The sequence below is a fragment of the Miscanthus floridulus genome, chromosome 1, assembly GCF_019320115.1.
Source record: "Miscanthus floridulus cultivar M001 chromosome 1, ASM1932011v1, whole genome shotgun sequence".
Taxonomy (NCBI): Eukaryota; Viridiplantae; Streptophyta; class Magnoliopsida; order Poales; family Poaceae; genus Miscanthus; species Miscanthus floridulus.
This window is the reverse complement of record NC_089580.1, coordinates 35,668,252-35,681,942: the sequence shown is the minus strand read 5'-3', so window position 1 is coordinate 35,681,942 and position 13,691 is coordinate 35,668,252. Positions and strand designations below refer to the sequence as shown.

Here is a 13,691-nt window from a genome sequence, read left to right as displayed (position 1 = left end):
GTAGCGTTACTGTGCAAGGATGAAATTCAACAGTATCAAATGGCAACAAGACCAATCGTCGGAGATGATTAGCAAGATGCGCTATTTACGAAGTGTACTTGTTTTCTTGTTTTTGCTAGACCTGGTTGAGTAGTGTGCTATGTCACGGCTTGTGTGCCAAAGTCGCTGAGAACATGATCTCCATGTAAATAAGTTGTAATCCCGTTTTGTTTTGTGTTTGTTTTTTATCCTCGTCTAATAAAAAACCGGCAAAGCTTTTGCCGCCTTTTAAAAAAAACTTCCTCACTTTAGACGTATAGATACTGTATTTGGCGTGTGTGTGTGGGTGGGAAGTGCACGTTCTGAAAAATGAAAAACACTTAATGTGGTACAAAAATTCACCATATATGCACCTCCTCAAGTTACTCTAGCTTCGTTTTAGCATCAAACTACTATATCTTTTGCATTTTCTGAATTTGAATGTAGTTATTTAATAACTAGATTATATATATTGATTAGGGTTTTTATTACTATTCTTATATTCTTCTGAAGATCAAATTATTATTATTTCAAATTTTTATCTAGAATTTTTCAGTAGGATCGTATTTTACATTATCTCTTTATTCACCATACTTTATGGGTTTGTGCCGGTGGTCGAAAGAAAATTTGATGGGTCATCATTGTATAGATTTTGATAAAATCGATGTGTAGCTGTTGAAGCAAAAATTAAGTATATATATGTATATATATATATATATATATATATATATATATTCTTTCTTATTACTCCTAACTTATAGTAACAATTGGTAAGCTAGCCAGACAGTGTAAGAAACTTTTATATTAAGAGAAAGGGTAGTACTAGCGCCCGGACGTCTGGACGGACGCCCGCGGCTGCTGCACGCCAGTGAGCCGCTTCCCGCATCCGTAGCCGTGCAACGCTCCATCCCTCGGTTTGGCGCTTCCCACACGCATGCACAATGCCCCAACAGTTGCAGCAGGCGACTATGATAGGTGAGTCACATTGCAACATGTACAACATTCGATCTACTTTTAAAACAACCGGATGAAACTTTTGCAACATGCGTCTAAAGAAAGATGAAACACTTAGAACATGCATCTGCAACATTTGTGAAAACACCTAAAAACTTGAAAAGCCATTCAAAACATATGCAATATCCTGACAAAAACACTTGCAAACATATGTGTGAAACATAGGCAACATCTAAATAAAAACACTTGCAACATATGTCTGAAAAACAGATGCTTGCGACATACGTGTATAGCCATTGTAACATATGCAATAATCCCGATCTACTTTTGCAACATCTATACGAAACACTTGCAACATATCTCTAAAACATCTGCAACAATTGAAACATACATTTGCAGCATAGGATAGAGAGAACAAGGCCAGCCGATTCCGGCTGCCAGAGTGGGAGCCGACGGCGTGCGAGCACCGCTAGCACCAGCCGCGCTCATGGGTGCCCCTGGCTTGGCTGGAGACGACCTGAGGCGCCCCGACACCTGTGCCCAGCCGCCATCGCCAGGGTAGCGGTGGCCCGCGGCGGCGACGCATCCTGACATCACTGGGTTGGGGAAGAGGCCGGAGAGGCACTGCGTGAACTGAGGAAGGAGACTGCATGGTCGGCTTGGGTGGATGAAGGAAGAAATGGTGGCGGCGCGGAGCTCTACTGCTGCCAGCGAACACGAGAGAGACGTGGAGATGGAGCCTATAGATTTTTTTAGGGGAAGATGGGGCCTATAGATGAAGAGGGCGAGACGGAGCAAAGAGATAGAGAGACGGGCGAGGCGAAATGGAAGCCGCGTGCGAACCGACGCGAGCGGACGGACGCCCGCCTCCGAGTTTTTGGTAAGAGAAAAGTCAACATAGCAAGTATGTCACACGTGAAAATGTGCAATTGTGGATACGCAAGTACACGTAGTAGTAACTGAGTAGCTCCCTACCGGCCCATGGTGCAACCGTGTCACAAAGAGGGGCTTCTCCGGATTCTGGAATCCTTATACGGGCCGGGCCGGCTCATTTAGGCCCAGATTTAGCCCAGCAACCTTACCACTCAAACAACCACGCGTGCGCCACGTGGCACTCTTGGTTACTATATAAGCCCCCCACGAACGCTCACTCGAAACCCTACCCGCCGCCGCTTTCTCCCGCTCCAAGCAGCGCGCCTCCGCTACCAGTACACGTCGTCTCGAGCTCCCGCTCTCCCCTTCGACCAACCATGGTGAGCGGATTTCCAAGAAAATCCTAGGTGATTCTTGATCTCCACCCCTTGACCATGGTGTGCGTTGTGGCAGGCGGACGTGGACGTGGATACGGAGGTGGCGGCCGCGGGGCCGAAGAAGAGGACGTTCCGCAAGTACAGCTACCGTGGCGTGGACCTCGACGCGCTGCTCGACATGTCCACCGACGACCTCGTCCAGCTCTTCCCCGCGCGCGCACGGCGGAGGTAACTACTGTACCTTATCGTGGTGGTGCCACTTTTTTGGGTTTGGTCTTCCGATCTGATGTGTTGGATTCGCGCAGGTTCCAGAGGGGTCTGAAGAGGAAGCCCATGGCGCTCATCAAGAAGCTCCGCAAAGCGGTGGGTGCTGGATTTGTTTTGCTTTCATTAGAGTTGGATTGCGAATTGCTTGGTGCTAGGCTTCTCTAGATCTGTTTGTGTTTGTCACGAGCTCAATTTTCTCTTTGTTTACTCTCGTACATACCCTTAGATAGGTTGGATTGTTTACTCCGGGGCACATCACATCTGCTAAGACCTACTATATTATTATTATGGTATAGCAGCGTTATATGCCAGTTACTTGAATGAAATCCGCAGTGGTAATACATGCATTGATGTTTTACCATGATGTGAAATGTCTTTTGGAGCTGTGGGGCAGATTGTTAGAATCACCAGTTACTTGTATCTAAGCCCTGTTTTTGGAGCTATATATGCCAGTTACTTGTCTCTAATCATTAGAACCGCAATGTAGACCTGTGGATGCCTGCTTTAATATAAATATTAATGTATCCAGCATTTTTTTGGTGCTTCAAGTAAGGTAGAAGCATAGTTGTCTGCCTGATTGATGTTTTAGATGGATAGCTAAATTGTATAGATAGGCATTGGATGATTAATTCTCTAATTTTTTGTTGCTTATTTCCCATTGAATGATGCATTTTAGCATTTTAGCATTTTAGCCATTGTCCAGAAGCATGCCTGTTAAATTTCTGCTCTTACATTGTCCCTATGATCTCGCATTGTCACTGGAACAATTGATTTGCCCTTCTGTTATGATGCTGATCACTTAGAACTGTTGATGACCTGACTTTTAGTTTTCTTGGAGCAGTTGAGGTATATAAACATTTGCTTGAAAATTATCTATTCTTTTGCTACATCTGTCTGAAGCTAGTGGAAACTCAGTTACCAAATCTAGTTTGTATTGAGCTATTGAGTTGTCGTATGCAAGATATTGCTGCTTCTTTTTTGTATTCTTAAGAATTTGTTGTCCTACATGTACTCGGTAGTCCAGTTTGGCTTCTCAGACAACTTACTTTGCTGGAATAATTGCAACCATTTTGGTGTGCGCAAGCTACATTTGTTCTACCAGTTGCTTCTTTATATGTCACATCTTTCTTTGCTTGTAGTGTGTTTGCTACCCTTCTATTGTTATTATTGCTGCTTGTGTTTTTAGTTTAAAACATTTTTGTAGAAAGTTTGTAGTAGCTTGAGTGCTTGATTCAGTTTGTAGGTTAGCATTTCTGTCCAGTTAATCTCTGGGAAATAAGTTGGTGTGTAAACAAGGATTTTGGTATTGAAATGTGTTCTTATTATATGCATTATGGTCAGTTGTGTCTTCACTTCTGTCAGGTGTACCAAGAAGAATTTCCGGGTGGACGTTTAAGATGTATTTGTGGTCATCCTTTTCACTGTTATAATGTTTCTACTGTGACACTGATGCATTGACTTTCATGCTTGCAGAAAAAGGATGCTCCAGCCGGTGAGAAGCCTGAGCCTGTGAAGACCCACCTCCGCAACATGATCATTGTGCCTGAGATGATTGGGAGCATCGTCGGCGTCTACAACGGCAAGACCTTCAATCAGGTTGAGATCAAGCCGGAGATGATTGGCCACTACCTCGCAGAGTTCTCCATCTCGTACAAGCCAGTCAAGCACGGTAGGCCCGGTATCGGTGCTACCCACTCTTCGCGGTTCATTCCTCTAAAGTGAGGGCCAAATATGGGCCTCTGTTCTATCAGTTGGATTTTTTGTTTCCATGTAGCCTGAGCTGCCAAGTTAAAACTCTGTATACCTACTACTATGTAATGAGCGTACTGGCTGTGAACCATTATTAACTGTTACGTTGTTTTTTACGTTCAATTTGATTGCCATATACCTCATTGCATGTAATGCCTGTTGCTAAGTTTCACTTCTCTTTTGAAACTGCATCGCGCGTTCCACGTTCATGCTACTGGAACGAGAGTTCTTTTGTGCTGCCAATGTCAAAGTCCCTGCACAAGCTCGCTCAAATGGCCCGTTAATGCCAAGTCTAATCTGCACAAGCTCGCTTATGGACCGCATATGAATTGTGAAACGCATATGGACGGCATCTGATGATCTGAAGTGTGAAACAAGCTGCCAGGCTGAGCTATTACATACTCACATCACAGCACTCGAACAAGAGATGCATTGACGAAAACAAAGCTGTGAACCAGACTCAGCACAGCGCTCGAACAAAAGAGTATTTATGAAAAGAAGCGTTGAACCAGAGACGCAATCGATGAAAAGAAGCTTTGAACCAAATGTTATACCCAATGTGGCTTTGAACCAAGATTGTCCAAATGTTACTATGGATGTTTCAAAGATCAACATCCCAACCCACGTGGCTTTGAACCAAGATTATCCAAATGTTACCAAGAACTTTGAACCAAGATTATCCAAATGTTGCCAAGAACTTTGAACCAAGATTATCCAAATGTTGCCAAGAACTTTGCCCAGAACTAGAACTATACTAATTGATAGGTTTCACAGAGCAACAGCATTTGCAATTCGCAATATGCTACCAGCAAGAATCGATACGTATCTGAACGCTACAGTATCCAGGTAATAGGCCAGCCACAGAAGGGGCAGACGAACCTATTGCTGTTGGCGTAGCAGTAGCACCGGACGCAGATGGCCAAATGGCCGCAAGGTCTAGCCTCGACCCGTGCGGGTCGGAGGCGGCACTCCCAACACAACGAGACGCGCGGCAGGACCTCCTCCTCCCCTCGCCACGCCCACAACGGGTTCGGATAGAGGGCTTCGACGGCAGACATGCCGTTGCCGCCGAACGCTTGCTGCCCGGGACAACGCTCCACGGACCGTGCCGGTACGCCCCAATGTTCAGCAACCCGGTTGTCTCGAAGGCCGGGGATAGTCGGTGCTGCGCCGGGTGCAGAAGTCGTGGCGGAGGCGGTCCGTGCTGCGCCGGGTGCAGAAGTCGTGGCGGAAGGGTCGACGATCGTAGTCACGCCGGGCGCGGAAGAGGGGGTGGAGGCGGGGTCCGCGATCATCTTCACGCCGGGCGCGGAAGAGAGGGTGGAGGCGGACGCGTCCGGCTCCGGCGCGGCGTCGACGATCGTTTCCACGCCGGGCGCAGAAGGGGTGGTGGAGGTGGTCGCGTCCGGCTCCAGACCGGCGCTCGTCTTCACGCCGGGCACGGAAGAGGTGGGGGAGGTGAACGCGTCCGGCTCCGGCGCGAGGTCGGCGATCTTCGTCACGTCGGGCGCGGAAGAGGTGGACGCGTTGGGCACCAGCCTGATGTCGGGTGACGGCGTGGTGCTCGACGAGGCGGCGGAGGCGGCCCTGGTGTCCGTAGGGGTGGAAGCCACGGTGCTCGACGAGGAAAAGGGCTCGGACGATGCCGACGCAGACGACGACGAGCCCTCGGTGGACCACATCACCGAGGCGAACGTGGACGTCGGGTGCGCTGCGCTCTCCCACCCCGACTGCAGCGACGGCGAGACGTGCTGGGACACGCCCGAGTTCCGGGGCTGGGAGACACCCGCGGAGTTCCGACTACGACCTCCCCTCCGATGCGCGCGGGCGGGGTTGGTGGGCGGAGCGGTGCCGAGCCGAGGCCACTCCTCCTCGGAGAGGACCCAAGCGGGTCTACCTCTTCCGCGCCCGGCGTGAGGGCGGCTGGGCCGAGCGGCGGAGGGAGTTGAAGCGCTGGAGGACGAAGTTGAAGAGGGGTTGGAGGAGGAAGACGCCATGGCGATGGCGGTTGGGCCGTTGCGGGGAGGGGACGAAAGGGGAGAGGGCGGGGAGGTTTGGTTTGGCGTTTGTTCGGGTTCTAACGAATGGCTCGCTGAGTCGGTTGTTTATATAGTAGCCTGCCTGCTGGCTGCGCTCCTGTCCGATGTGCAAAGGATCGAAAATTGGTGAAGAGCAAGAAGAAGAAAAGGATCGAAATGGCCAAATGGGACATGCTGCGAGGACGCGGCCATCAGCACATCACGGTCTAGTCAGTCACCATTGAAATGGAAAGGGCAAACAGCTGCAAAAAACAGTGTCAAGTGAAGTTCTATTATATGTACAAATGTGCTAGACTTCGCGATCTTAGTATTGGTGTTGGTCAATCAGTGACATTGGAAGATGATTCATGGAGAAGGCATCATGTGTTTTGTTGAGTATATGTAAAACATGTACAAGAAAATTCACTGAAGAATTCTTAAAAAAAGGTTTTCAGATTGTTCTCGGCAGTGCTGCAAATGAAACTGATGTTTTCTAGACTAATGATGTCTAGCATTCTAATTAGGTGACATCAAAGAATTGATGACCGTCAATGTCCAGTACTCTATTACGTAGGTGATGCTAGTTGGTGATGCTAGTTGATGCTAGTTGGTGATGAATTCATTAGGGGTGCAAATGGGTCGGATATGATACGGACGAATATCGCTGCTATTACATATGTTTTCGTATTTCTATTTGGGTTCAGATTCGAACATGATAGTATTAGTTACGTTGGATAGGATACGAATGGATATCGACATCATAAATATGTGATTTGAGTGTTCATATATGGATACAGTATCGGATGTTGAATATTCGAACTTGGATACGAACAGATCTCACTGATCCTCTAAACGGATTCGGACTTGATACGGTGTATCTGTATGACATGTATTGAGTATCCGATCTCCTGATGGATCTAACAAAGCACATCTACAATTGACAAAAGTCAATGTAAGAGGGTTTTACAGGCTTGATGACATGTCATCAACAAAAGCCTATTAGCCTATATGTCAAATATCAGAGAGGTTCTATGTCATGAGCAAGAGATCCGTGGAGAAGTTAATGAAGCGACGAGCAGGGAAGAAGAATGCAGGTAATGGTTCAGTACGTGTACGTGGCAATGGCCGAAGTCTGGGCTTGGCTTCTGTCAGTGGTGCAGTATTGTTTGTCTTGTTGGGCCGTTGTGTTTGGGCCAGATCAGCTTTCATTTCTTGAGATGATAAACTGAGCTTATCTTTGAATGATCTTGAACCAGCTTCCACCCAATGACCCAAGGCTAAACCCATGTCACTGATAAGGAAGGTACTTGTGCTTCCAACAAGAATAAAGGAAAGCAAATTCGTGATGATGAGCTAGCTGGTTCAGATAAAAAAAGAAGGATATACCATCAGACAACTCTCTTGTAACTCTTGATATTTTTGCTGGCTGTGGTGGTATATATCTGAAGGATTGCAGCTAGCTGGTATGTATTATCAAGGGAACACCTTGACTGCCACAATTGTTGTCTGGCACAGCACTGCCACAATTGTTTACTTTATGAAGAGCTAGCACTGCCGCAGCAGTTGGGGGGGGGGGGGCAGGTCTCTCAGCGCCATTGCAACTCCACTCTCCTGGTTTTCCAAGTAAAATAGCAAAATGGTTGATGCTCAGATTTTTTAGCGTCAACAAAATCCCCGAGGATGTTAATTAATTGCAAAATGCACGAAAGAGGCGTCAAAGTCCATGCAAAGAACCGGCATTTTAATTTGGTTCTGCTTTGGCCTTCCAAACACGGTGAATCTTGGTTTGTTATAGTCTCCCATTCACAGGCTGTCCATCCCGATAAACACAAACCGACCTGATTGGGCCAGGCCTACGCGTTGGTCGACGTTAGATCTAAGTCTCTCACAAACTATAATTTTCAGATAGGATTTGGACCAATTTTTTTACCCACGGGACGACCTATCATGCCAGAGACAAAAAAAAATCCCTCCTGCAATCTTCCTGCCAGCCAACAAAAAAGGCCTATTCGACCCATTGAGTCACCATATAAATACCATTCTTAAAAGGTTGTCCTAACTTTCATCCCCAATTTCAAGCATGGAGACTTCCAATCCAGTAGTCGGTGAACCTCCTGGTTGACACCTAAAATTGTCCAATGAACGTAACGGACTCAGCCATCATATTTATATCGTCGCGACGGTCATAAATCATAATTGGGTCATATCATTAGGAGCCCGAACAAACAAAACAGATTTTCGAGGAGCTGACCCAGCCATAACCATCAACTTCCCCCAAATGGAAGAATGTATTGCATCATTGCATTCCTCTCAATGAGCTAACCAAAAAACATATATGGATGATATCATTTGGAGAAACTTAATATGTTTATGTTATCATGTGATGGTTGTGTGCCTTTGTTATTGGAGAGACTTAATATGTTTATGTTATCGTGTGATGCATGTGTCTATGTCAGAGTTTGTTTGTGATTGTGATAATGAGTGTGAGACTAAAATTTGTCATCTATGAACTGTAATGTGTCTGGTTGTGTATGAGTTTAACTCTATCAAACTGTCATCTATCGAATCTATGAGCTGTAATCTATAACTCTGTGAAATCTCCTTTACTCTAAGGTATTACATGTGTCTTTGGGCCGACAGGCTGCCCCGCGGGACATGGGGTCAGGCCATGGGCAGGATCAGGCTGATGTTTCCACAGTTTTTTGGGGCCATGGGTCAAACTTGGGCTAAGCATTTTCTGTCGGGTTTTTTGGCCTAACCCGATCCAGCCGAGGGATGTTCATGTCTAACTCCACTGCACAATCTTTACTCAACGCTCACTCACTGCGCTAGTTCCTAACGTATTTTCTAGCTAGCCTCTTCCACCAGATTAGTTTCCTTGCATGGCAGATTAGACTTTCCTTTCTCCCCCCTAAATATCTCTCCTTTCGTTGCATGCCAACTTCTTAATCTCTCTTTCCTTGCATGGATGCCCATAAAAATATCTATGATTAGTTCATTCTCTTAATTAGTTTCCTTACATGGACGATGGACTTCATGCCCATAAACATATCAATGAATTGTTCATTCTCTCCTTCCAAGTATACTCTATTGATACTGATGTAACCTGACTCACTATTGGATCCACTATAGTCATACACTCTTTTGCTACTGGTGAAACGCAACTATAATGATGCCAACCCTTACCCTGTCCGGTCAGCTCCCTCTGCCTCCCACAATCGGCAATCATTATTGCTTCGTCCTGTACCCCGCCACAATTGATGGTTTTGGCCCATCAAGCACCTGATGTTTTGGGTGGTGGATGAGATCGATATGATGGCTTATATACACTTCAATTAAATCCTACTTCATGACAATTGTTTTCTTCAATTGCTTCGTGCCCCATCCATACATAATTTATTATTGGTCGATGCTCCACCACGCCCTCCTACCATTATCTACCAACACCCCACCATCGGATCCACCACACCCATCTACCCACCCACTCAGTCACTACTAACCCGACTCTTGATGTTTCCTCCCCTACCATACCCAAAACGACCTCCTCCACCTCCACAACCCACAATGGGGCAATGGCCAGCCATTGTGGTTGGGCCTCGTATTACTCAGGGGAGGAAGGAGGGGGCCTAGCACCCCAATCCCCTAGATGCTCCATTGTACCTTTGATTAGCTAAAAATAATGATAATTGCTAATTAATGATTTATTTATTTGTCCTCTCTTATTTGTGTTAAATCTTAATGACATCTATATGATTTATGACTAATATATATCTATGTTATTTTCTTCCTCTACTTTGTTATTGTTATTATTGTTATGGTTGTTTTCCTACACAACATCCCAATTGGCCTGCATAATACACGCTATATTAGCTAGCTAATGATGTTAATTAATGCTTGTCTTATTATTCCTATCTCCCTATTAATCTCCAATGGCATCTCTATGGTTTAGGATTATCTTTCTTTTATCTCCTGCTATTTCTATGACTTTTTGCCTATGAATTAGATTAGTCGACTAGAGATTAGATACTTAGGGCTAATTACAATTTTCTCTCCTTTCTCTACAGTTTTCAATATTATTTTAGACTTTTAGCTTTATTTTATATCATGAAACAAATGTTAATTTGGTTATTATCGATGCTCTTTCAAATTCAATATATATGTGTGCGTGCACATTTATTTCATCATATGTGATTATCGTCGGTATTGCCAACGCCCTCCCTCTCCCCAAAAATGCTCAAATCCTAGCTCTAGCCCTAGCATTACTGCCTCCCTCTAAGATGGACATTTTTCTAGAAAATACCCACCATCGTAACCTAAAACCTTAATCCTAACCTCATCATAGGAGCTAGCCATTTTCAAAGCATGAATCGCAAGGTAACGTGGTACAATCTAAAATCATGAATTCAGGCACCTTCAAAAACACTAGGTGTTCAAGCAACTTCTTTTGTTACTTTATTTAACCATGCTCTTACATACAACAAAAAGATTGATAAATGGTTGATCCATGGATAGCAACAAAGTTATGAAACATATCATTAGGTCTGATGTGCCGAATGGCTAGATCCAATTACATAGGAAATTAGGAATGGATTAGGTTATTACTTCTTGGGTCACCATATTCATGCACCATGGATCACAATGCTTTTAACCCAAAAGGACAACAAGAGTTTTCCTATGATAAAATAACAAGAGTGGAGAGAGTATAACTCCATGGCCTCAACAGACTATACAACTAGAGCTACGAGAAAGAAAGACACTACTAAAAGACAAAACTAACTCCTATGTGCCTTTCTTGTATCTAGTTGCATCTGCCATTGGATCCACCACCATAGTACACTCTGTTGCTACTGTAACTCGAGTCATGATTCCCCAGTCTTAACCCTACCAACAAGACTCCTCCACATCCTACAGTCGATAGTCGCTACTGACCTACCCCTGCATTCGCCATCTCTCTCAGTCTCGGCCCCATCTAACACATAATATTTAGGATGGTGGATGGGATAGGTCAAATGGCTCACATACCCTTCAATCTAATCTACTTTCTAGCAACCATTTTCTTCAGTTGATATCTTCCCCACCACTACCTAGGCTATTGTTGGTCAATGCTCCACCACACCCTCCTGATGTGTATCTACAAATCAAATTTGTCGCCGCCACCCATTATCACTAACCCACGCTCGTGATGCTCCCCTCCCCTAGCAACCAATCTCCTTCACCTCTTGCAGTCGACAGCCATTGTGATCTAGCCTTGCATCACCGTCTCCCTCTAAGTCAAACATTTTCCTAGAAAAACCCTACCACCATAACATGGAACCCTATTCATAACTTTATCATAGGAGATAGTCATTGTTAAAGCACAAATCATGAATCACGTGGTAAGGTCGTGTGATCTACATATCATGAATTCATGCACCTTAAAAACACTTAATCCTCAATTAGTTGTTCTATTTATTTAAATTTGTTCTTCTGTACAACAAAAGTATTGACCAATGGTTGATCTAGGTATAACAGTAGAGTTATGATACATACCATCTTTGTGATTTCCTACATTCAGATAGGATGCACCATCGCCTAGGAATAGATCGGATATTGCTTCCTGGGTCACATATTCATGTCCCATGGATCATCATGTTTTTCCTAAAAAGACAACATGAGCTTTGACATGATAAAGTAATAGGAGTGGAGAGAGTACAACATCAGGGCCTTAACAGACCATAGCTAGAGCAATGAGAAAGAAAGAGCACTACTAAAGGTCACAACAAAAAACCCAACCAAAAGAGAAACCTCTCCAGAAAAAGGTAGTAAATGAAGGTTGAGAGATCACATTCATATCTAGGCTGGTGTGGTAATTCTATATTGTAGTGGATTAGACGGGGGCTATCGATTCATAACGGAAAGTTGTTATGTTCCTTTCATTCCAAATGTTCCACAAAATGTAAATCATAATGGTAAGGTTGTTTTTTACCACTCTTACAATGTTTCTTCCACCAAGCATAAAGAGATCTCAACTGCTCTATTTTGTAGATCCAAGGTTTATGCTGACATATATTATAATAAGAAAAATTTGGATACATGCGCGATATGCGCCGACTAAGCCACATTAGGCCGATTGCCTAGATGACTAGTAAGAATTAAGCTATTACTCGTATTTGATTGACTAACCAACAAAGAGATACGTAGCTCTGGTTGAGAGCCAATTCAAGGGCTCATTATGTATTTCCACAAAAACCGATTTGGTGCACAGTTGTCTCTAAGTTTCTAAGGCAAAGGGGATAGAAATAGTTGTTTACCCAACCTCTCAAGGGTAGTTCGCTAGCAGTCCAGAGGCGGTTTTTGAAGGAGCAGCCACACAAAAGATTTTACCCCTGTTCTAGGTGATCCTTGAGAACGAACACTTACACTGCTCCATGGATTGAACTTGTAAGCCAATGTCGCTGAGCACCCACTAGAGAATTCTAGTGTTCAGGTGGTCTCATCCTCAAGCACATCATTTGGGTCGAAGCCCGAATCATTCACCAAGATGCACATGTTGAAGAAATCCTACAGGATCTCATGTGTCAAGGAGTGATGAGCAATATCCTTGTCGGTGTTTTGAGTCACCAACTAGTAAATTTCTAGATTGCGCGTCTAGCTTGGATGGTGTCCTCGAAAGACACAAGGGTTTATACTGGTTCAGGCTAAATGTCCCTACGTCTAGTTTGGTGCTGCTCGTGTTACTGGCACTAAAAGTTTGTAGTAGGGGTTATAAATGGGCGAGAGAGGGAGAAGTTCCCAAGTGTCTAATGTGTGTGTGTGTTTTCTTCTTTTTGCCTCTCCCCAGTTGGGGGGTCTGGCTCCCCCTTTTATAGGTGAAGGGAAAGGTGTCGATTATAGAGAGAAAGAAAGAGAAAAGCAAGGGAGCAAAAGGCCTGGGTCCTTCTCCTTTTATGCGAGTCCTATCGATGTTGTAGATGGTGATGGGGACGGCTCCATGCTGGGCTCCTGTTCACCACTGGTGCCATGCCCCGACGTCATTAGCTGGTCGTGGTGTCCCGTCCTATCTCGGTGGACAACACAACGAACTGACGTGCCGGTCAGTGGCCGTACGGGGAGTAGGTAGCGTAGTGACCTCGCACTCATCACTGTTGGCGATGTGATCTTCTAGGAATGGCCTGCCGAGGCCATGGGTCACATCGAGACATGCCTGCTTCTTGCCCGATGTCAGAAGTTTGACCTTGGGGTCATACCTTCTGACACGTAGAGGTTGGAGGCGGTGTGGGCCCTAGTCGGGTGAGACGGAGCCCGCGCCCTAGGGATCGGGTGAAGCGAGGCTCACACCCTAGCGGTCGGGCGAGGCAGAGCCCGTGCCCTAGGGGTCGAGCGAGGCGGAGCCCATGCCCCAGCGGGCGGGCGAGGCGGGGCCCGTACCCCAGCGGTCGAGTGAGGCAGAGCTTGC

At 45.4% G+C, this 13,691-nt stretch overlaps 2 protein-coding genes across 2 annotated transcripts; one reads left to right on the top strand and one right to left on the bottom strand.

Annotated features, from left to right (window-relative positions):
* The first annotated feature begins 2,129 nt into the window (after window positions 1–2,129).
* Window positions 2,130–4,387, top strand: LOC136478735 (small ribosomal subunit protein uS19-like). Its single transcript, XM_066477015.1, has 4 exons — window positions 2,130–2,225; window positions 2,299–2,450; window positions 2,528–2,585; window positions 3,963–4,387. Exons 1-4 carry the CDS (start codon window positions 2,223–2,225, stop codon window positions 4,209–4,211), a joined length of 462 nt encoding a protein of 153 aa, XP_066333112.1. The 5' UTR covers window positions 2,130–2,222; the 3' UTR covers window positions 4,212–4,387.
* A 684-nt stretch (window positions 4,388–5,071) lies between these two features.
* LOC136454589 (endochitinase A-like) lies at window positions 5,072–6,235 on the bottom strand. Its single transcript, XM_066454965.1, has one exon. The coding sequence runs from the start codon at window positions 6,233–6,235 to the stop codon at window positions 5,072–5,074; it is 1,164 nt and encodes a 387-aa protein (XP_066311062.1).
* Window positions 6,236–13,691: the final 7,456 nt, after the last annotated feature.

Excerpts from the sequence above, each read along its gene's own strand:
- LOC136454589 (XM_066454965.1), bottom strand. The coding sequence starts at position 6,235 with ATGGCGTCTTCCTCCTCCAACCCCTCTTCAACTTCGTCCTCCAGCGCT.
- LOC136478735 (XM_066477015.1), top strand. Across the intron at positions 2,451-2,527 it reads CCCGCGCGCGCACGGCGGAG|GTTCCAGAGGGGTCTGAAGA; the intron begins GTAACTACTGTA and ends GGATTCGCGCAG. Across the intron at positions 2,586-3,962 it reads TCAAGAAGCTCCGCAAAGCG|AAAAAGGATGCTCCAGCCGG; the intron begins GTGGGTGCTGGA and ends TCATGCTTGCAG.